This window comes from Mustela nivalis (genome assembly GCF_964662115.1).
Source record: "Mustela nivalis genome assembly, chromosome: 7".
Lineage (NCBI taxonomy): Eukaryota > Metazoa > Chordata > Mammalia > Carnivora > Mustelidae > Mustela > Mustela nivalis.
Window position 1 is genome coordinate 49,343,212 of NC_139026.1, and position 24,906 is coordinate 49,368,117.

At 38.3% G+C, this 24,906-nt stretch overlaps 1 protein-coding gene across 18 annotated transcripts in view; it reads left to right on the forward strand.

Annotated features, from left to right (window-relative positions):
- Positions 1-24,906, forward strand: part of GRIP1 (glutamate receptor interacting protein 1) — a 674,728-nt gene that overhangs the window by 467,178 nt on the left and 182,644 nt on the right. For 16 of the 18 annotated variants that reach the window (XM_082740981.1, XM_082740983.1, XM_082740971.1 and 13 more), the window contains one exon: positions 22,143-22,223. The exons of the other annotated variants lie outside the window; for them this stretch is intronic. In XM_082740981.1, the coding sequence (XP_082597107.1) occupies positions 22,143-22,223 (81 nt within the window). The remainder of the gene's footprint in view (positions 1-22,142; positions 22,224-24,906) is intronic. 18 annotated transcript variants of the gene reach the window in all.

The following is a 24,906-nucleotide window of genomic DNA, read 5'->3' on the forward strand; positions in this document are numbered from 1 at the left end:
TTTGAATAATTAAAGGTGGCTTATTTTCCAGTCCTGCAGGGCTGGTTTCTGAAGTTGAAAGACACCTCAAAATATGCATCTCTAACACACACACACACACACACACACACACACACACACACACAATTGCTTGTCAAATTGTTCCCTAGCTCTTGAGAAGACAGGTTTGGTTTCATTTCTTCTGTGACTTACCCTTCAGGAACCCAGTAGACCTTTCAGAACACCCATCTGCAACTCTGATAAGGCCTCTGGGGATTTATAATAAATGGGTATTTATAATAAATGGGTATTTTGCTGTCATTTTAGTCTATGGCTGAAATGTGCACGTCAGGATTTGGCCAAAGCAGATTGTCCTCATTCGGGATTAGGCCACAGTGACTCTAAATCCCAAACAGCCACTCATTTTCCCCCTGAAAATCAGCGAGAGAGTGGGTTGAGAGAGATGCAGACAGTCACATCAGTCACTTTTACTTATTTGATTCGTTGGTTTTCCAGTTCTGAGACAAACACTTTCTATCCTTCCCTCACTTTTTTGTACGCTCGATTTTAGCTTACGTTTGAGGCTAACGTCTCCCCCATCCTCCACCCTCCTCTCTCCACATCTCTTGCTTGTGGTTGGAATGAAGGTAAAAAGCAAAGAAAATCAGATATACGAGACCTGTCATGGGCGCTACGAGGTCCACTTGGCTCAGACCTCACTTTTATAAAGAACTTTAAGCTTAGATTTTTACCATTATTTGTACATATGTGTCCCAGAGATTCATGGACAGCATTGCACGGCGTAGATGTTCCTCTTACAATTTCACAGTGTATGTCCCTACAGTAGATCACAGAGCTCTAAATGCATGAGAGATAAACATATTTTATAAATCCTATAATGAACTATAAGGCACTCTTTGGAGGTTAATATGTCAATTTGTTCAATACAAATATTTAAGGTATAGCATAATTTGGGTAGCCCCATTTCAATTATTTTATTACTAAAAAAATACCAATTGTCTCAAAAATTTTAAGTAGTGTAGGCCTCTCTCAATTTTATGAAATCCCTAGGTACTCAAAAGGGCTGAATTATATACATCATTGTGTCTCTTAACTAATGACACCCAGACAATGAGATGCAGCTATGAAGATTTCTGGAAGTGATATTTATAGACGTTTATGGAGAGAAACTAAGTGTCAGTTAAAACTTTCCTGGTCTCATTTCTAGTGACATGTCATTCAGCGGTCCCTGGAAACGTATTTTAAATTCTAACGCAAGCATACTTTTAATTAAAAGGTTACCATTTATTATGAACACTAGCATATTCATTTAAGATAAATCAAATGTATGCTTCAAAATTATACTTTTACTGGTGCATAGTGTCTGTGTATTTTGATGCTGAATTTGTGTTTCTTGTGTTGTCAATGAGTTCTGTACAATTGCTCGTGTGCAATATATAATAAGTAGCAGCCCACTATATTGGATGCTGCAAATCCAGGGACCCGGCCAGGCCGGACTCTGCCTCTTTCCCTTTGTGAACTGTTGGTGGCTCATTGACCCTCTCAGATCCTCAAGACATTATAAAGTCAGGAGGCTGCCTTATAATTTCTAAGTTCCTTCCCAGTTCTTTGTTTTTTTTTTGTTTTTTTTTTTTTTTAAGATTTTATTTATTTAACAGAGAGAGAGAGATCACAAGTAGGCAGAGAGGCAGGCAGGCTCCTTGCTGAGCAGAGAGCCCAACACAGGGCTCAATCCCAGAAACCTGAGACCATGACCTGAGCCAAAGGCAGAGGATTTAATCCACTGAGCCACCCAGGTGCCCCTCCTTCCCAGTTCTTGAGCCCTATGGCCAAATGCATGATTTCATTATTTTAAATTATTATAAAGCATTTTAGTTGCTGTATTTGACTCTATTATTTTGTATGTCTATACATTATTATGTAAATATGTTGGTCAGGAAGGCATTCAAAGTATCTATTCAACAAATACATACTATGTGCTAAGACACATGGATTATATCCAAGGCTCCTGCTCTATATTCAGTTCATATTCTAGTGGGGGAAATAGACACCAGACAAGTAAATAAACAGATATGGCTGATAGCTCTAGGTGTTGGAGAAGAAATAAAAATAATTTAATGGATAGAGAGTGGCTTGGGAAAAGTGGGCCAAATTGGGAAAGAATGCCCAAGGATGAAGAGATGGCATTTCAGCAAGATCAGAATAATAAGAGACTGGTTGTGCAAAGGCCTGGGGGAATAATGTTCCAGGCTGAAGGAATGGAAGGAGTAAGAGCTCTGAGGGGAGAAGGACCTTACCATGGTCAAGGAGTCAGAGGAAGGCCACTGTGGCTGGAGTATAGTGAATGGAGAAGAAAAAGATAGAAAGATACAACATGAAGTAAGAGAGATGAGTAGAGTTCGATTATACCTGACACCATGGTTAGGTTTCTGCATGTTACTCTAAGTATAATGGAAAGCCTCTAAAGAACTTTAAGCCAAAGAGTATTATGACTTCTGCAGGGGGGTTGGGGGGTGGGGGAGTTAGATAAACTCTGGAAGTCATATGGGCAATAAGTGGGCAAGTTTTGAGGTCTGTTTCAGTAGTGCAGGGAGCTGATGGTGACTTCAGTCAGGGTGGTAGCAGTATGGGTGGTGATAAGTGAATGGACTGGATGAATATTCCAAGGAAGAGCCAGCAGAATATGCTTATGATTTCAAGGTAGAATGTAAAGGCAAAAGAGAATCCAAGATAATTCAGAGGTTTGGGGCTGCAGCAGCTGCCTAAATGGGGATGCCATGAAGTACTGGTGGTAGGGGGAATCAATCATTCTACTTTGGACACGTTAAAATTGAAGTGCCTTCTCAATATTCAGGTGAAATGATAGACAGACAGTTGTATATCCTGAGTCCGGAGTTCAGGGGGAGGCCACGGCTGCAGATATAAATATGGGAGTCATTAGCATTTAAAGGCATGGAACTGGTGGAGATGGTGAGGGTGAGTAGCTGCAAAAAAGAGAGGCCTATCCATATTTATAGGCTGAATGAGGAAGGAGAGAAGGGAAGGGAGATATCAATCCTTGGAGGCCAAAAAAATGTTGATTGTTGAGGTAAGTGGGAAGCTAGAGCCATCTGGTATACCTAAACCCATGCACACGGAGAGATTGATTCCTGTGATGCTGCCAAGATGTCCAGAATGAAGAGATCACAGAACAGTTTTAGAATAACATTAATGAGGGGCACCTGGGTGGCTCAGTGGGTTAAAGCCTCTGCCTTCAGCTCAGGTCATGATCTCAGAGTCCTGGGATTGAGCCCCACATCGGGCTCTCTGCTCAGCGGGGAGCCTGCTTCCTCCTCTCTCTCTCTCTGCCTGCCTCTCTGCCTACTTGTGATCTCTGTCTGTCAAATAAATAAATAAAATCTTTTGAAAAAAATAACATTAATGATGAGACAATCTTCTGATCAGAAGTCAGTGCTACCTATACTGCATTTTAAGTGTGTACTGTGTTTATATTTTTAAACTCCAGGATACAGAAGCACTTTTGTAATGCTTGTAGAGAATAAACTTAAATCTGATGAAAAGTAATTGCCCCCTAATAGTGATTTAGGAAAAGAGAACAAATTGGTGTGCCCTGGGCAGCCTTCCAGCAGATGTCTCTCCCTAGCTAGGAGATGATTTATAATACACAAGAGTACTTGCCTTTTGCCATATTTCACTTTTTAAAATAAAATTTTAGAGAAAGAAATTAAAAAGTTCTTTTTTTCATAGTTGTTGCCAGACTGGATGATGATGCCAGCCTGTCCTTTGTCATCATTTGTCATGTAAAGCAAGGACACTAGTGCATGTTCATTATTTAAAAGCTGTGGCTGCCTTGTTATTCAGCTGATTCTCATTTATTTAATTAAAATTCTGAACTGAATAATAACATAAAAAACGTTCTGTGTGTAGATGGTGTGTGCATCCCAGAATTGGGCTGTATACAAAGCAACACCACTGGAGATACTTAATGAACAAACGCAAACCAGATTTGTGCAATTAGTGATAATTATCCATAAAGGATCAGATGAGCAAGTCCTTTTTCTCATTCTAACTTAAACCTTTACGAGGCGCATTAGTCCCAGGGCCACCAGGGCACCATAAAAGAAGTAATTTAATAAATGATATTCTAGTACCATGAAAGAATTGGCATTTGCCTACCTGACGTGTCTGTTTTAGGGGACTGAGTTGTGGCTCTGGGAGGATTTACCATATTATTTTTTTAAAGATATGTTTGATATTTAATAGGTTTCCTGTGTATTTTTAGGATTATTTAACTGTGTTTTTAAGGAGCCATTTTAGCCCTCTCAGAACTCATCTCTAAGTAATTCAATTATGTGTGAACAGCAGTGTCTTTGTTCTCCATTGTCAGGGTTTTGACATTCCCTCATAATAAAATAAAAACAAATGAAAAAGAAGAAGTCTAGGCCCTTAAAAATCCCCATTTGCATGATTTTTATTTCTACTAAACTTGATCAGTTAACATTTATCACGTGTCCAAGAGGTCCCTGACACCTTACCAGGACAGAGTAGCAGGAAGGAGCTGGTGTTAATGAGCCTGTGCCCCACCCCAGGGTCTTTATACACATTCCCCAATTAATTCTCACAAGTTTGAAAAACAGGTATTGTTATCCCTGTTTGAGAGATGAGAAAATAAAGGCTTAGAGGATTTATGTAACGTGCCCAAAGTAAATGGAGAAACCAAGTTTCAAATACTTTAAGACTATAAAGCCTGGATGCCTTCCACATTACCAAGTTAACTATCCACAAAAGAAGCCCCATTTCTATGTTTGAATTCTTGGCAGTCATATTAGCTGAGAAAAATGTTAGGCATCAGGTGAATATAATATAAAAACAGTACACACATGCATTCTGTTGCTGTAAGCCTTAAGAAGAAAAATTCTATAATTAAAAAAACCCAATTTAAAAAATGAACAGAGGACTCCAAGAAACGTTTTTTGAAAGAATACATACAGATGGCCAATAGGCACATGAAAATATGCTCAACATCAATAATCATCAGGAAAATGCAAATTAAAGCCACAATGAAATATCACCTCATACCTGTCAGATTGGCTATTAACAAAAAGACAAAAAAATAAGTGTTGGTAAGGGTGTAGAGAAAAGGGAACCCTCATACGCTATTGGTAGAAATGTAAATTGATGTAGCCGCTCTAGAAAACAGCATGAAGGTTTCTCAAAAAAATTAAAAGATTATTTATTTATTTATTTATTTGACACAGAAAGAGAGGGAAGCAGGCTCCCCACAGAGCACAGAGCCCGATGCAGGGCTTGCTCCCAGGACCTGAGACCATGACGTGAGCCGAAGGCAGAGGCTTAACCCACTGAGCCACCCAGGTGCCCCAATTACTCAAAAAATTAAAAATAGATCTACCATATGACCCAGCAATTCCACTTCTGAGTATTTATCCAAAGAAAATGAAAACACAATCCAAAGAGATACATGTCCTCCTATGTTTACTGCAGCATTATTTACAATTAGCCAAATTTGGAAGCAATTGTCTGTCCATAGATGAATGGTTGGGAAGAGGTGTTATATATACAATGTAGTATTGCTCGGCCATTAAAAAAGAATGAAATCTTACCATTTGTGACAATGTGGTGGGCCTAGAGGGTATTATGCTAAGTGAAATAAATCAGGCAGAGAAAGGCAGATACAATATGATTTCACTTATGCGTGGAATCTAAAAAACAATAAACAAACAAATAAAACAAAACAGAAATGGACTCATAGATACATGAAACACATTGTTGGTTACCAGAGTGGGGGTTGAAAGAGGTCATGGGGATGTAATGTGTAGCATGGGGAAGGTGGTCAATAATATTGTAGTAACTTTGTATAGTGACAGATGGTAACTAGGCTTGTGGGAATCATTTCATAATATATAAAAATATCAAATGCTTTTGAAGTATACCTGAAACAAATTGGGTATTATAGGTCAATTATACTTCAATTAAAAAAAAAAAGGGAGAGAGAGAGGGGAGGCACCTAGCTGGCTCAGTCAGTGTAACATGGGGTTCTTGATCTCAGGGTTGTGGGTTCAAGCCCCATATTGGATACAGAAGTTACTTAAGTTACTTAAAAATTATTTTTTTAAGGAGAGAAATTGTAGAAGACAAATAAAGAATTGCTTTCTCTCACCTTCTTCCAGTTGGCTTATCTTTGCTGGGGGCAGAAACTACAGATGTGGCCAATGTCTGCCTCCTTTCTGTTTATGAAATTTGTAAGAGGCCTACATGATTTGCAGTCTAGATCAGAAGAGATCATTTAGTGGATGGACATCCAGGTCTTAAGTCTGATAAACATTACTCACTGACCAGCTCGCCCTCCACTGAGCCTAGGGGCCCATTGAGACCTAGAGGTCCAACCTCTGCACCGTGCTGCATCTCAGTTACATGCAAATATGTGATGCAGGAAGTTTTGGGATCAAAAAGAAAAAAGATAAAGGAAAAGATGATTTTTTAAAAGACTTTATTTATTCATTTGAGAGAGAGAGAGAGAGAGAGAGAGAGATCACAAGTAGGCAGAGGCAGGAAGAGAGAGGAGGAAGCAGGCTCACTGCTGAGCAGAGAGCCCGATGCGGGGCTCCATCCCAGGACCCTGAGATCATGACCTGAGCTGAAGGCAGAGGCTTAACCGACTGAGCCACCCAGGTGTCCCGAAAAAGATGATTTAATTATGCAGGTTGCTCGAGGTTTTCTGGTATTTCTTCACCAAATTTAACATCTTTTTTTCCCAATTTAATGAGTAGATATTTAAGAAAGGTGGTAAAGCTTTCTACTTGGTTTAACAAAGAATTGTGTGACCTAATAGATTTTTAGCTCAAATCTCACATAATTGGAATTTGTGAAAAGTGTCCCTTGAACTGGTTTCCTGGAGGGAAGATGCTGACGGGAATAGTGCCAGCGGTGCTTTCATATTTCAGTTTTATTATCTCTGTTTACATAAATGTGACTTTTTCAGATAACGTACAAACGCTTATACTTATTTCAAGCAATACATCCCTAATTGTCAAAGAAGCAGATATCTGAGCTTTATTGTACCCAGCATAGCCATTATGTGTTGTTTACTCTTTCTACCACAGTAAATAGCAAATGTTTTGTTAAGCTTGTCTTAAGCAAAGTAAGAAGCCAATAAATGCTGCAGCATACAGTAGAGAAATGTGAAGGTAGATGATACTTAAAATCAGGACCCAGAATCTTCAGTAGGTTTACACACACATGCATGCTCTGCTAAGCTGTGTCCTTCCACAGTACACATGTAGACAGTATGTGTCAATGGTCATCGTGCCCACCTGTACAACATCTGGTGTGCTGTATTTGAATTATTCACTTTGGACCCTTGAGATAAATTAACTTCTCACATAACTGTTCTGTTCCTCTATATGCTTGGGGACGTGCATTACGTATTGGTAGGCTGTCTCCAAGCTAAATCCCGTTTCTCTGAAAGCATCTCTTGTGATAATGTAGCAATCCTAAACATAGAATCCCAAAGTCTGTGAATTTTTATAACTCAAAACACCAGTTTGCATGTATTTTCTAGAAGTTGGCATGTCTTGGATGCTCTAGATGCTCCATACCATCTTGATTCTTGCCATTAGCGCTAAGGTGTTGCTCATTTTACTATAGGACTCAGGGTGGGGGGGGCGGTCACTGGAATAAAGGTGATGGCCTCCAACTTCTGCCCATGGCATCTGCCCTACAGGATAGGAGAAGAAGCTTGTCTTGGGGTTCAAAGTTCCTTTTAGATCTCCTGTTCATATGCATACTTTTTTTTTTTTTTACCAGCACTCATAGATATATAGATAGATAGATATGGATAACTGCATCTATCAAATATGTATGTATGAGTTTGTATGTGTATTTATGTATATGTGTATGTTGACATAGCTATGGATACAAATATATAGATATGAAAATATAGATATTGATCTTCCTGGTTGTCTCCTATGGCATTGATATACACTGATCTAGAAAATTTAAACAATGTTCACATTGAAAAAATGCTTAGTGATTTGCTTGTCAACCTTGGATTTCATAAAAATCCCTGTTTCAAAATACACTGTGGCTCAGAGTTAAGTGCTTAGAAGAACTCTTCTAAAGCTTTGACAGTATGATACCTTAGGCAAATTACATGGCAGATGAGAATCAGTTGGAGAAAGTTTTAGTTATCATAAATGAACCGCCTCTAAGGTATTATTGCTAATAGAATCCAATATAGTTTTCCATGATTACTTTCATGATTGAAGTGTCCCAAAGCAGACCCAAATTCAGTAATGAAACTGACAAACAGTGATGGAAGAAAGGGTTTCTTTTATTCTAGATGTTTGTACACGTCAGTAACTTGCTAATTGGAAAATTCGAAGAGTCCTAGTGAGCATAATGCTACCAAATCAGTTCAAAATTAAACATTCACGTTTTGTGAAGTTGAATTGCATTTTCCTTGTTTGTCCTAATTAACTATAAAAGCTGAATCTTTGTTCAGGCAAGATTTATGTGAAAAAGTAGTGGAGTTGATGAAGTAGACATAACCCAAGGAGAGTTAGACAAGCAAGTAATTCGTGAGGAAATTGTATGTCTGAATAATTTGTCTCAGAAGCAAATGAAGGTAATTTGATCATCTTTGGACTATTAAATCTAGGTACTTGGGTTTTAATTTTTATTTTGCCACTGACAAATTGAATCATTATAGACCACTTAATATCAGTGAATTTCTCCATCTGAAAACTCTGCAAATGGTGTCCCATAGCTTTGAAAAAATAAAAAATGATGTGTCAAGTATCTGCCTCTTCATTATGATAGAAAATGGAAGGTTGGACGACACTCATTTTGGTTTAAACAGACAGAGAACATGCTTCCCTCTCCGCTTAAGCTTGTTTGCTGTGTAAGCTCTCTTTATTGAGGCAGTGCAGCAGTATTAGGAAAAGAATGGTCTGCCACTTACTAGCTGTTTAGCCTTAGAAAGATTTTTGGCTTCCCTGAGATGTAGTTTTCTCATCTGTAAAAAATGGGGATAATAATACCTATAACTATCAAAGTAAATCCTCACTCAAAGGAGTTCATATTATGAAGAAAAACAGGTTGGTGATTACAAGATAGCATGGTAAGGGCTATCGTGAAAACATTTGTGGCAGAGGGTCCCTGCTGACTCTTGCCTATCCCTCAGCTTCCTAATATACCAGGTAAAGAGATGGAACGCAGGTCAGTCCTGGTGCTTTCTTTACCCTGTTTACTCAATCCTCACAGCAAACCTAGGAAGTACATACAGTACTATTTACATTTTATAGGCCAAGGAGAGTGGTGTTCAAAGAGAGTAAGTAACTGACTTACACAGTTAGTAAGTAACCTACTAACACGGTAACTGACAGAGCCGTGTGAACTACGAAAGTTGCATTATAGTAAAATTCCAGTGTATTAAGGGGGTTTAATGTTTTACATACAAAAATTATTTCTGGTCTAACACCCTTGTAAAGTTTTGCCTGTATAATCACTGCCTCTCACTGTAAAACCAGAGAGTATCCAAAGTAGGGCTTTAAATAACAAAAATCACACACACCCTGGATTCTGACAGCCATGATAAATCCTGCTTTAATCACGCATTAAAAACACATGTCATCTGTTTGATAAGCAGTCATCTGCTATTGCTTGACCTAGCAATGAATTAATAAGGAAAAACATTGGCAATCCAAGGCGTGTGTATGGAGCATCTTATTCCCAAGGCATCCCAATCTGATTCTCACCCTTTGCCCAACGGGCAAAAAGGTGTTAGCTCTAAAATGGTATATAACGACACTAGCTCACACTTACAAATTGACCTAAAACCTGGGAATTTTTTAAAACTATAAGCTATTAAAAAGTAAGTTCAGAGATAGGTTCTGAAATGAGCCAAGGCGAGAAGAGATGACAATCTTGGAAAGAATAGCTAATAGGTGTTCGTCCCTGGGCTTCGTAGGCTCCCTGTGAAATTCTTAGGTCTGGCAAAGAGTCTGCACCCATCTGTCCAGTAACTCTGCTGCCCAGAGCCACTCCTGAGTCTGAGAAGTGAGACTGCAGCACCCCTGCTCTGGGGCCTGGCTATTTGTAGATATGGTCTGGGGGAGCCAGCTGAAGAGGAAAGACAGACTTCAGTGAGCTCCTTTGCCAACCGCCCGAGGCATGCCACCATTTTCTTCATTGTATTGTCGCCTGGTCCAAGATTTATTTTCCCCTTCTAGCTGCATGAACACTAATGAAAGGTTTGAAATATTGTAAGCAGCAGGGTATGAACATGGTGTCTGGAATACGAAAGGAGAGTAGAGACTGTCCCACTATTTACTCATTTTTAAGATGATAAACCACTTGTAGGAACCTGTTCATAACTGCCCTATCAGTAGAGAATGGTTGGCATAGAGCAAGAGTTAGAGAGAGAAATTCAGCCAGATTTCATCTCCTAGAATGCTTGGGGCTTCTTGGCTAAAAGGCATTCTTTCAAGTGATTTGTTTGTGTGCCAGGAAAAAACTTGAATCTTATGTCATAAATTAAGCTAAGAATTCATGGCAAGGAAGTGAGATCTAAAAACTGGGAGCAGATATTTTCTTTTCTAAACTGAAATTCCAGGAAATCTTCAAATGCAGCCGTAAGTCGTATCCTCTATCAGTGATATGTAGTCACTCAGAATATACCCAGGGGTGACTTGTGTATGAAAATGTGCCTCTCTTTTCTCTCTCTCTCTCTCTCTCTCACACACACACACACACACACACACAAGAAATTATAAAAATGGAAGTGCATCAAATTTTGGTGAATAGTATATCATTGTGGTAAAGAGCTGACCCTATAAAGACGAGTAAGTTAATGCTTTGTTTCTGCACTTTGCTCCCTGGGAACATTCAGGCTTGTTATTTTCATCTCTATAAGCCTCTATATCCTTGTGTTTCGAGTAGTATAATGGTACCTGCACAATCGTATTGTTGTGGCTATTGATAATGTATACGAGGTACTATGTACAGTGCTAGGCATGTGGTATACTCCACACTGCTCTCGGTTTTAATATAGTAGGAGTTGCCTTTAAATACGCCATGGAGGGGCACCTGGGTGGCTCAGTCATTAAGCGTCTGCCTTCAGGTCAGGTCGTGATTGCAGTATCCTGGGATCGAGCCCTGCATCAGGCTCCTTGCTCAGTGGGAAGCCTGCTTCTCCCTCTCCCACTCCCCCTGCTTGTATTCCCTCTCTCCCTGTATCTTTCTCCGTCAAATGAATAAACAAAATCTTTAAATAAATAAATAAATTCTCCATGGAATCTACTATTTAGGGCGAACAATGGCAAATTCTTCCTTTAAACCAGAACTTCTTTTGTAAAATGAATTTATCTTTTGTATGGTGTGCGTGTGTGTGTGTGTGCGTGCACAGTTCTAAGTATTATTGATTTGTGAGGATAAAAATAAACACAAAAGGGCTAAGACTCAAGATGTCATACAGTAAGTCCTAAGGATTAGCTGTAATTGTTTACAGTATTATTAGTATTATTTACATTTTTAAGTAATAAAAAATATTTAAATATTTAAAAAATTAAAAAATTTTAAACTACTCAAGTAGTTTGGACTACTTCCTAAAGAGAGCAGAAAGTCAGAAGTAAAGGAAATGTCTCTAAGAAAGTATTTGGGTTATTTGTAGGGGGAATCAATGGCGTTGATGTATAAAGACAGAAGCATCTAAAAAATCATAGATGATTAAAGTCAAACCCTAATTTTTCTTCATGTATCTTGTATCTTTCACATATAGCCAGGGAGTTCAACCTGAGGTTCACTTTTTTTTTTCTGTCTTAATCTCTTTTCCCCATTACCACAAAGTCTCATTTCCTGTTTCACTGTTTTGATTATTAATGAAAGTAGACTCTTGAAAAAGATTTGGTTTTTCTTGGCATATTGGAAACATCCTTTGCAGTATTGTTTCTTAGACCACCACACACTTGAGCCACGAAGGAGGCTTTAATATGTATAGTCCTTGTGCTTCAGGCAGATCAAAGATGCTGGGGAAAACAGTCTCCACTCCTAGCTCCAAAATGTCAGCTTATAAATTTATTCTACTATGTTTCCCGATCTATTACTCAAGAATGCTACATATAGATTCAGCTTATGTATTAGAAACTGAGTCTGAATGGTGGTAATAATACTTTTTCAGTTTCATCTAGAAATTCAGTGGCAGTCGTGGGCTATCTGATCATTTATTTGTATAAAGTAATTTGGCAGAAGCTGGCATTTGTTTAGCTTACACTATACTTGGTTAACAGGAAAAAATAAAAATTAAAAAAAAAAAGAAAGAAAGATACTGAGCCATTGAACCAGATTGGAAAGTGGCCTTAGTTATAAAATTGCCACTGATTGCTACCAACAGGTGAAGGCTCTAAAGGCTGTTTTCTCAATAATCAAACCTACACCAGAATGCTCCACCCCGCAATTATAGGCTAATCATTCTTTTATCTAATGATATCCAGTGTTTATTCACTCACTGGCACAAGATGCAGACCTCTTAAAATGATGTCATCCGGATTGCGTTTTGCTTCCTCTTTATTTTTTCCATAAATTTTAATCTCATTCCTGCTACTGATATTTCATACTGAAATGTTCTAAATATAGAAAGCATTGTAGTAATATCATTTAAAATAAGAGTTCTTGGAGAGCCCTGGTTTTTGCAAAAAGGTCCACCTTTTCTGCAGCTTATACTAGATATGCAAAAAGTGTCCCAGACAAAGGGACCAAAAAATGAAGAGATTTGAGTAGTCAAAAGATGTAATCATTTAAATGATCTGGTTTAGAAGCTGGGACCATTGTTATTGGAATGTTTTTAAAAATCTCAGTCCTTTCAATGAAGACATGTTGAGCATTTTGTTTCATGAGTTATCACTAGGAAAACCATGTACTTTCAGAAAATGTTCCCCAAATGTACTCCAGTTGACATTGTGATCAATATGTGTCCAAATAACTTCTTTTCATTATTTTTATTCCAGTATAATTAACATACAGTGTTATATTCATTTCAGATGTGCAATGATTCAGCAATCCCATACATTGCTCAGTGCTCAGCAAAACGAATGCACTCTTCATCTCCTTCACCTGTTTTATCCATTCCCCACCCAACCCCCTCTCCCAAACACCGGTTTGTGCTCTGTATTTATCAATGTAAGCTTTTTTTTTTTAAGATTTTATTTATTTATTTGACAGACAGAGATCACAAGTAGGCAGAGAGGCAGGCAGAGAGAGAGGAGGAAGCAGGCTCCCCGCTGAGCAGAGAGCCCGATGCGGGGCTCCATCCCAGGACCCTGGGATCATGACCTAAGCCCAAGGCAGAGGCTTTAACCCACTGAGCCATCCAGGCGCCCCTCAAAGTAACTAATTAATTTCATATTATTTATTGGTCAAAAAAATTTGGGGAAACCTTAATCTCTCCAAATGTTTTATTTCTATTGATCCACCCAGCTCTAGTCGCTATTACATGCAATCATCAATTCTTATGACCCTCCAATAATATTCAGATATGTTCTAGCCTGTTTATACTCAAATACTTTTCCTGAATAGTGGTGCACTTTTAATTTTTTTATTTTAATTTTTTTATTTTTTTTAAGATTTTATTCATTTATTTGACAAAGAGAGACACAGTGAGAGAGGGAACAGAAGCAGGGCAAGTGGGAGAGGGGGAAGCGAGCTCCCCCCCCCAAGCAAGTAGCCCAATCCAGGCTTGATCCAGGACCCAGAATCATGACCCGAGCCGAAAGCAGGTGCTTAATGACTGAGCCACCCAGGCACTCCAATGGTGCACTTTTCAAATTAAAAAAAAAAAAAAAAAAAAGAATTAGCAAATACTTGTTACCCGGAAGTAACTAATATTTTTCACTACATTATTATTCTAATACTAAGAGCTTGTTGAACCTAAATGTATTTCATAGTGTTAAGATATCAGGAATAATGAGCTGGCATGATCTGGTGGTTTAGTCAGAGAATCAAAGCATATAGCCCTCCCTATGTATGGAAAATGTAGAATACTGAATTTAAATACATTTTTAGACATTTTAATTGGGATCTAAGATATATTAATGAAAATAAGCCTCATGCATAGTGTCCATCACTCTAGAAATGTCGATTCTTTGGTGATGAGGCCAGTCTGTTACTGCTGTGATTCTTGTTCATCTGTTCCTACTGGAAACAATACTAAGAAGAACATAGGAGTTATCATTTGTGATTCAGACACATGAGCAATGGGAATGCCAGAGGCAGAAAATGTGTAATTTCATGCTCATTAATTTCAGAGAGGATTTACAAGTTAACCTGGCTGGAGATACTACTCTTCCAAAAAATCTGTAGGCATCATCAAGCAGCACAGTTACTGCAGGCCACTTACACAAGGTTGACCAGATGCTCGGCGGCTACAGTGATCCCGTGCATTCCTGCATGAAGATCATAGGCCAGGTTCTGTGCTGGAGAACTTCCTGGTTCCAAAAAGAACTGTGTGCATGCAAGGAAGCAACTTTGTGTCTGAAGAAAAGAGTTTAAGGAGATGGTACCACAGAAGATTCTTTCCCCCATGCTCCTACCATGAGACAGGACATAACTTTTCATTTTCAGTTGTTTTATACTGGCTCGAGGGGTAGTAACACCATACCATTTCCTGTCTCCACCTTAATCAATCAACTCTTGTAGGTAATCTAACCTTAGATGTATCCGGTTATCTCCATAAAGTAGTCATTTTAGGATTATCAGAGGGTTTAAAGTGAATCAAGAGAGGACATTGCAACAGTTTCATTTCCATTTGAGGAAATCATTCCATAAGTAATTTGATAATTATAGTATTTGAGAACGGGGGATACCATTGAAGCTATTCTGACAGTCTGACAGCTTCCTGCGAGCCGCCGGTGACACAATCAGGTGACAATCAGAACAGATGCATCCTCACTACCTGTGCTTTTGCTGTTGGTCAAATCAATTGGACAGAGCTTCCCAAACTTTCATGTGCATACAAATCACCCGAAGATTTTGTTAAATCCAACTCCGTAGGTCTGGGGTGGGCCCTCATTATCTACCTTTATGACTAACTCCCTGGTGATGCCCAGGCTGCTTATCTATGGACCACACTTTGAGTAGCAAGGAGTTACAGAATGGAGTAGGAAGGGAGAAAAATGGTCTTGCAGCAATACAAACTCTTGTCTTGGCATTGTTTTTAGCTGTAGTATTTAATCCCTGAAATGGTTATGCGATTATGATTAATATTCTTTCAGAGGACATTGTATCATTGTGTTGTGAAGAAACTGTATGTTTGTTTTTAAAATGAAGTCACTCTCTGGATGATTTCTTTATTTAATGTTCAAAAACAAAGGGCCGGTCCCCTTTAAGTATATAAAGCATGTCTGTGTCTGATTTATAAAACTGTACAGAGGCCTGCAGAGTCGAGGAGAGACAATAATGTCCAGCAGATGCAAAACAACTAACAAAAGAGAGGAGGGAAACCATCTCTTCATAGGAAGAAGACTGGACCGGAGGAGCACACTACCTCTGCCTTCTACCATCGAGCTCAGATCATTCCTACCCCTTCTGGTTTAAACCTAGTTTGTGGACTACTTCATCCATTAGGCAAGGAGATTAAGCTAATTCACTCTCATGGTCAGATGTCAGCAGTTACCCATATTGTCACTTCAACACACCACAGTTATAGAACTGAAGCCCATGTATGACTCAGAAGCTTCTGACTCTAGGAAAAATTGAGGGTGCATTTTTTGGTTTGGCCCTAGGGAGAAAAGGTTATTTTATCAGAGACTAAGAACTATTTGGGATTGAAGAGGAATATTGGGCCATATTTTTTAGTGTGTTTTTCTTTACATTATGTGGGTCATGGTGCTTGCATTTATACATTATTTTAATAAGGTGTCTATTGTCAAAACCCTTTTACAACTACCCTATAGGGAATCTTGCTTAAATTTTAGAATGTGCCATCAAACCTCCAAGGCAGCAAACTCAACTGGTGGTCTAGTGTCTAAAAAAGAGCACAGCTGATTTACAATACATTCATGCTGGCCTGGCATAAAATGTTCACAAGACCCACGTCCTGAAAAGATTATGGTCCCACATCACACAAGACTTGCAGGTTAGTTGAAAATTAAAATGGCCTGTTTCTTGATTTTTCTGATTGCAGAATTCTGGATACGTTTTTTTGCAGTGGAGCTCCCTTTCTTTTCCCGTGCGCCCCCTCCCCCACCAGTACCCTAAGCCTGTGCTAATTTCCCCCCTCAGCTAATGAAGCTCATGTTCTAGTCTCAAATCCACGAAGCAATAAGGATTCTTCAATCACCATTCCACTTAAAGTTTTATTATCTTTTATCCACTTTGAGTCCTAGTTTGCACATAGTAGGCACTAAAATTTGTGGAATGTAATTGAATTCAAGGGACAGATTAATCCCTTCACAATGGATTTCATTTTGTTCATTCATGAAAAACAGAGTTTACTTCTGAGTTCATAATGACGTGCATGAACATTGTGGCATGAGCTGCCTATCTCTCCGCTGCTAGGAAATGGTCATAATGTTTAATTGCACAAAATGTCTTTTTTTTTCCTAATCAAGAAATTAAGGGATCCGTTGGCTTAGCAGGTGCCTCAATTGTGCATAATTAGTTGCTAGGAATTGTTTAGCATAAGCTGATTAGTCTCAGCCCGAGAACATTAAATTTTTTTTCTTCAACAAAGCCATGAACATAGCTAGGGGTTCTTGAAACAATATTCATAGCTGCTTCCTCTGGGAAGCCCAGACACTGGGAATGGGGGGAGGCAGAAGATGGAGAGAGAACCAGCAGCCTGATTACACATGGATGCTATTTGATGTCAGGCAGCCGTTCAAGGTTATGAGAACGGGAGGGGACCTGAGTGCGTTCCTCAAGATGTGGTTTTCTCAGTTCCAGCATGGGCTTTGGTCATGATCCAGAATGAAGCATTACTCCTTAGGTGCCTGCTGTTAGCTTTCCAGGCTTATAAACACCAGCTTCACTTGGAATATGTAATCAAAACAAATGATCTGTGTTTGCTCCTCCTGTGTTTGGCACATGAGGAGACTGACCAAGCTCGAGGGAATGGGAGGGACAGATGGTCTTCCCCATTGTTCTACTTCTGTTTTATGTATATGCTTGACTAAGCCCTTTCTGTGCCTCTGTCACAGTGTCATTTCTCCATTTAATGGTGGGTATTTTCCCTAGCCTCATGGGATGTCACTCTAAAGGCGCCCTGTGCTCTTCCTTGTTAGAACCAATATATGCTCCTGTGACAGTGGGTGGCCATCAAGTGTGACAGTGATTATTTAGCTGCTAAGATGTCATTAGGAAAGGCTGACAGTTCTGACACCCTGTGATGCCCTTAATGATTACTCATAGCATTCACTTCAGTGAGCAGTAGCTCACCAGTTGAAAGTCTGCTTTGCCCCTGTGATGACTTTCAATAACGATCCCTTTTTAAATGACCCACCATCAAAATCAAAGCTGGAAGTCCTGTGTATAAATCAGAAGTCTTTTGCTTATTAAAGGCATTATTTTAAAGGTTGTTTGAGAAATCTTTCTGTAGTCTGAGTGAAAATTAAAGGAAATATATTTTAATACTAGTTTTACAAAGATCACAAATTTTTAACATACATGTTAAGTCAGTACTCAATAGCTGCTAGGTGATGATATGACATTAAAAGGAATAAACTATAAACCTAGAAAAAGAAAATCAGAGGTAGGAAGGAGGATAGCTCATAACAAATGTTTGGCTTTCTTCAGCTTGCTTATTTATAATAAATGCTCTAATCTAAAGTTGAATATCATTCAATCATCTATCAGCAAATGTTTAATGAATACATATTATGTGTCAGACACTGTTCTGGACACATAACACAGGTATTATCTACTGATTCCTTTCCTTATTACTTGACCTATTTTTTAAATTCATTTATGTAATTGGGTGGAACTTGAAAGTCTATTTAGTGTCTCCCTGATAAGATAAAGAAGTATTAACATGGATCTTACATTCAGTGAAACTTTTAAGGTCCTTACTGAGGAACAGTGCATTATATTGGCTTTTATTTTAAATTTGTATCTTCAAAAAAAAAAATGAACTGAAAGTATAGACTGGTTCCATGGTATAATTTAAGTATATTTCTTTTTAGGCAAACAAATATGTGGGGGAAGGCGGGGGATGAGATTTAGATAGACACAAAAGGAATTAGGTATGATTGCTCCTTTTTCATAGCCCTCTCCATAGGAATTAACTTATACTGTGCAAGCTCCCCACTGGAGTGATGTATCCAGACCTTACCTGTGTGACACAGAAGCATGTGACTAAGAACCTATCAAAGCTCATTGTTCACCTATGAGGATATAGCATAAGGAGGAAAGAGCATGTGAATAAAAATAAAAGAAAACCAATCCAGACTCACTCTAGTTGTGTTTTCTATAAATTTACCTCTCTGGACACTAAGTCCTGACTATCAGTGAAAAGAGTGGTCTAAATCATCCCTTATAACCATTGAGATTCTAATGATACATCAACCCATCTCCATTAAGGAACACATGAGAAAACCACAATAGAAGATTCCATAACTTTCCATGACTTTATGCTCAAGGATTAAAATGTACCCCAGACCTTCTTATCCTTTAGTATCCTACCGTGGACCCATCAGCCACTGATTTATTCAGTTTCTTTTCTCCACTTCTACTTTCAAGCAAAGTTTGAATCAAGAGTTGACTTTGAGTAAATCACATCAAGAGTTCATGTCCATTATGGACATGGGTAATTTTTTATAAAAAAAGTTGCCTCCTAGAGGTTTAAAATAAACATATTCTTAGGAAAGGTTTATTTAGAAATTGACATATGAAAAAAATGCTCAATTTCACTCAGCATCAGGGAAATCCAAATCAAAACCACAATGAGATTCTACTTCACACTGATCAGAATAACCAAAATTACCAACTCAGAAAACAACAGATGTTGGCAAGGATGTGGAGAAAGAGGAGCTCTCTTAAACAGTTGGTGGGAATGCAAACTGGTGCAGCCACTCTGGAAAACAGTATGGAGGGGCACATCCACCCGAGTGTTTATAGCAACAATGTCCACAATAGCCAAAATAAGGAAAGAACCCAGATGTCCATTGCCAGGTGAATGAATAAGGAAGATGTAGTGTATGTATACAATGGAATTTACTCAGCCATCAGAAAGAATAAAATCTTACCATTTGCAATAACGTGGTTGGAACTAGAAGGTATTATGCTAAGTGAAATAAGTCAGTCAGAGAAGGACAAATACCATATGATTTCACTCATACATGGAATTTAAGAAACAAAACAGATGAACATGGGGGAAGGGGAGGAAAAATAAAATAAGATGAAAATCAAAAGGGAGGCAAACCATAAGAGATGATGTAGTCTAGGAAACAAACTGAAGGTTGCTGGAGGGGAATGGGTTGGGGGATGGGGTAATTGGGTGATGGGCATTAAGGAGGGCACTTGGTATAATGAGCACCGAGTCTTATATGCAACTGATGAATCACAACATTCTACCTCTGACACGTATAAAAACACACATGCAGGTGTTAAATGGTGCCATACTGCAGAGTTGCTGTGCTCCCCTTAACTCTCATGATAGATGGTGCCAGGATTCTGACTCCCTTCCATTAGAAATTATTGCTTTCAACCTGACTAACTTTGGCAAACTATTTTTAGACAATATCCAATTTACTTCAGTCTGGAATTTTGACCAATACAACTTTAGGCTTCTAGATTTTTGTTTACACTCAATAAGGACACTCGTAGTATGGGGAGTCGAGATGGAGGGCGGGGGATGGATATGTAGAGGCTGGCCAGGTGATCATCTATAATGTGGTTCCAACCTTATAAGGATGTGCATAACTAGACAATCTCAGCTCTAAATGTGGAAACTGTTTTCAAATATAAATAAGAAAACAATTTTACCAAGGTTGACTACTTATGTAGTGCAAAGTGGTAAATTTCAAAAAGAAAGAAAGAAGAAAGAGAGATGGAAAAAGAAAGGAAGGAAGGAAAGAAGAAAGACCTCCTTAAAATAGAGCGTTGAGTGCAAAAATCCCCCAGAGTGTCCTGGGCAAATCTCTTATTGCCCTTTAAGAAAATCCAATACTGGATTCAACCCAAGACTTTAATTGGCTGGACTCTTGACAAATTGAAAATTGAGGAAAGCCTTTAGGCTTCCAAGACACTGTTCCTAAAACTGGTGGTTATGATCTATATCTCCCTGGCTCAGCGTTGTATACTCATACAGTTTCAAAGTTTTAGATTATGAAAGAAAAAATATTTTTAATTGGTTTTATAAAGAATTCCGGTTTTCACTTAGAGTAAATTTGTTTTAATAGGTGCTGTATAAAGCCTATTGCCTGGTTATGAAGTCAGTGCTGTGAGAAAAGCACTGACATACTCAAGTGGGGCAGATAGAGATTTCTGTAGTGCAATGGTTACATTTTGTGTTGTGGTTTCTGATTATGACTCAAAATTGCATTTGCAAGGAGAAGAGTCAAAGACCAAGGATATTGTATCATAAACAAGAATGATGCTGTTGATTGTATTGGTATCTGAAAGTTGGTAGATTACATTTAGGGTTGGAAGAACATAAAGAATTGTGTGACAAATGGAATATAAACATGAAACAGTATGATTTCCATTTTTTAAGTTAATTGCAGCCTACAGCAGTATTAATCTTTCTTTTTTGTCATTGCTTATAAAGGCCTTGTTAGTTTTATGAAGAAATCGTGAATAATTTCAACCAGAAGTACATCCTAGAACAGAATCCAATTCCTCAATTTTGAAACACAGACCACTTAGTTGGGAGAACTAATGTTTTCAAATGATAAAGCCTACTTGCTGAATTAAATCACTGTTATATTTAACAGTTTATGATGTACAGTGTTGTTCTTTTCAATCATTTAATGACTTCCTATTCCAACAAAAACCACAATAAACCTACCTTACACTGTGACCAGAAGTACCATTTGGATCATCTAGCTTGACTAGATTTGCTAAATAATTATTTTACATTATGTCTACTCAGGCCATATACATCTTATTCTTGAAAATATTTAAGGTTGTCACTCAGACATCTCTTACTTTATGCAAATGCCCCATGCAAACTGGGAAGAATACTTCCTTTCATTTTTAACTTTAATATTTGCCATCCTAGATCATTACTCCTGTATTCCAAGCCAGAATATTTTCTCTATTTCTAAAATACAGAATTTTCTGTATTTAAATATAAGTTACTTTCCTTAAATTTTCATGGACCCATCACTTCTATGATCTTGTCACATAGTGTTTTGTTCGTTCAGCTTCTTGCCTAACTGTCACAGATATGCTGAGTTTTAGTCCTTCTGTCTTTTCAGTTGTTCTCCTCATGGTTCTGTAGGTTATTTTTTATCTCTTTCTCAAAGAGGGTGGCTTAGTCCATTGCAATATACGTTTCTTTTGCCAAACCATCATTCCTCCCCTGTTCTTAACATAGCTTCTCTGGTTTTACTTCTAAATGTCCCAATCCCTTCATTTTGCTTGGATACCATTTCTCACTTCCAAGAGGAACCTACTAATTCTGTGTGTCTTTATTTTCCTGCAATACTAATGCTCTGTCATCTGCTTATAATGCTCTGTCATCTGCAATATAACCTTTCTTCTCTTTTCTTTGACCTGATTACTCTTAGTGCCCCCTGAGCCGTTTTATTCCTTCTTTCTCTTCCTCTTAGTGATATTCACTGATACTTCTGATCAATGCATCTAAGTGAAAGGCAAATAATTTGTACACTATATTTGCATAGTTCTTATCATTTTTATGCCTTCATGTACACAATAGCTTGATCCTGACAATCCTAAGAAGTAAATGAGAGAGTATCTCCCTCTTTTATAGGTGAGAAAACGAATGTTCAGAGCATTTCAAATGGCTTGTCCCACAACTAAGTCAAGGTTAAGACTCAGATCTCCCAACTCTTTCTCCTATCCGTACCATATCACCTCTCTCTGGCAGAAGGATTGCAATCCATTAAAAGGTCTTCACTGCGTTAGAAACTGGATGGAAATTAACCAAACGCTTCATTGTACCTTTGCAGATGAGAGCCCCTACACTAAATCCGCCAGCCAGACAAAGCCGCCTGATGGAGCGTTGGCTGTGAGGAGACAGAGCATCCCAGGTTAGACCAGACTGTTGGATTTTTCAGCTGTTTTACTTTTGAACCCTGTTATTTGGTGATCCTAAATAGTTCCGACTTGGTAATAAAAATCAATGCAATATCATAGGGTGTAGACTGCATTCTACGCAACTTGTTCAAAGGATATTCATAACAGCTAGCCTTTGGGAAAGCTTGCCAACTTGTGAGAAACCATCTATGTGCAAATCCTTTGTAAAATGACTTGAAGTTATGTCCGCTCTCACTCATTTGCTTACTCTCTTCTCTGTTTCCAGGGGGTGACTTTCACAGCAGCATCTATTTCTTTACTGAGACATACCAGCCAGAACAAAAGGGTTCGAAATTGCTGTGGCAGAACGTATATTTGCTGAATAACAAATTGGTCCTTTCTTCTTAGCTCTTTGAACATGGATTGACTTCCAGGGCAACTCTTGTAAAATTCTGGGACTTTATCTCCTTAGGAAGCTGTGATTAGGATTCTCATACTTGAATAAGTGATACCTGTTTCTTCAGCAAAACATTTTGGACAAACATCTTAAAATGCCTTTACTCCAAAACTTCAATAGTTTGAAGCTTTGAGTTTGAGAATGACACAAAAGTTCTAAAGAAGGGAAAAAATTCAAAATACTACTCAAGCTTGATGTAAACGAGTTAATTCATGGAAAACTGCTTATGGAAGCAACTGTTCTTAAGAAGGGTTAAAACCATTAATACATTTAGACATGTATCAAAAATAATATCTTTATGTATTTTATATGAGTAGATTGAGTACCACCAAACCTTAGCTGTGGGATTTTAGAGCATAGTAGTTTAACAATTCAGGAGAAATAAAGCAGCATTTCAAACATTAAATTGAATGGTTTGGCAAACTCTGACAATGAAAACAGGAATTTTTCTATTTGAATAAGAGCAATACGAGTCCAGTTTCTGAGCAACCCTGCCCATGATTATTATTTACTTTTATAAGAATGACATGTGGTTATTTTTATTTTTATTCTGAAAGCTTGGATTCGTTATGAAAGTACATGGCTTGTAAAGAGGCATATTGTGAACGTGTTATACATCCTTGTTTGTGTGCTTTGAAGATTCTAAAGTAATTTGAATTCTATAATTGGATAGCATCACCCAGTGCCGAGATTTCTTCTATTCCATCCTATAAAACATCATTCTTAATGCTAGTCACATTTAGAAAAACTACTGTAATCAGCCATGGGCTGTGTTCTCTACTTTCTCCTTGTCAGCAGTAAGGAAGTGCCCAAAGTTTGAAGGTCAAGAATGCCAATTATCCACCAATTCCTTGCTGGCTTCTTTGCATTACCTGGTATGCACTACTCCTCTGCTGGAAAGAGTGAAGAGATGTCCTTGTGTCCTTAACACTTTATGTGATATTGGACAAAAGCACTGATGATAATCGTGTTTTCTTTTCATGGGTTCTCTAGTGTTACTAAATTATAACACATATTTGAGGGACAAACTTCCCTAAAGTCATTCAGTAGTTTTTTTTAGTTACATGCTAGGTACACAGAAGCCTTTCATCATAATCCTCAGTTCATAACACACAGTAATTCTTTATTACAGAACTTTTTCCTTTGGTCCTCCTAGTATCAATTTAATTAGAATCACGAACCTTTTTTGTAGGCTTCATGGGTTATTCTCTTAGGGTTTACACATGGACAGACATCTTTCTGTTCCTCTCTGGTGAGGTAGCAGTCAGAAGGGTTGGGGGTCTTGATAATCCTCTTATTTAGAACAGTCCAAGAAGAGAGACTTCACCAGCCAGAAACCAAAGTGGTTTAAGTGGTTAAGAAACCAAAGTGGTTAATAGCTGATTATCACTTACTTTATTGTAAGGAGAAGATTAAGGAACTCCTTAGAAACTGCTTCCTGATTTTCAACACTTGGAGTTCCGAACCTTTACGTACTTGACTTTACTGTCTTACTTTAAAGTCCCTATTCATTCTTGTTCTAACAAAAAGGGGAGATGAGGGTCCTCCCTTGATCTATGGCCAAGAAGTCACTTAAGGAGAGATCTAACCCAGCATCCAAAAGACTTGACCAGTCACCTACTATGTTTACAACATTTATACCTACTAAGTCCACAGAGCAAGAGTCTGGGGAAGTGCATACTCTTTGTTAATTGCAGAATCTTTAGCTAAAAAAAAAAAAAATCCTAAAATATTCTCCTTTTGAACTCCATTGGACCACATGAAGCCATAAAAGCAGAATGCAAGCTTATAGTCTTTGTTCCTTTCTCCTGCACTCCCTGTCTTACCCCTGTCAAATGAGTTTTACCGCCTTGGTAGCAAGGAAGGCTGTAACTAGGAATGGAACAAGGAATTGAAGGAAGGCCCAAACAGGTCTTTCTTGGCTAATCTAGCAGAACGTGGATCTTCTCAGTGCAAAGGTAGCTCTGAAGGCAGATGCAGCCCTGCAGCCATTTTGCTACCCAGACACCATAAGGAAACACAAGGAAGCTGGAACCTTAAAGGAGCTATGGTTTTTCTCACCCAGACTCCACTCTCAACAGTCCTATGGTAGTGACTGAATTTGATCATTCTCATTAGCACTTTCTCTGATGAAAGGGGTTAGAGTGTAGTGGAGGGTGTAGGGTAGTGGAAAGCACTTCTTGATCCAAGTTTTATAAAAGCTTAGTTCTTTGAAACTTATTCTACAAATGTAGACCTGG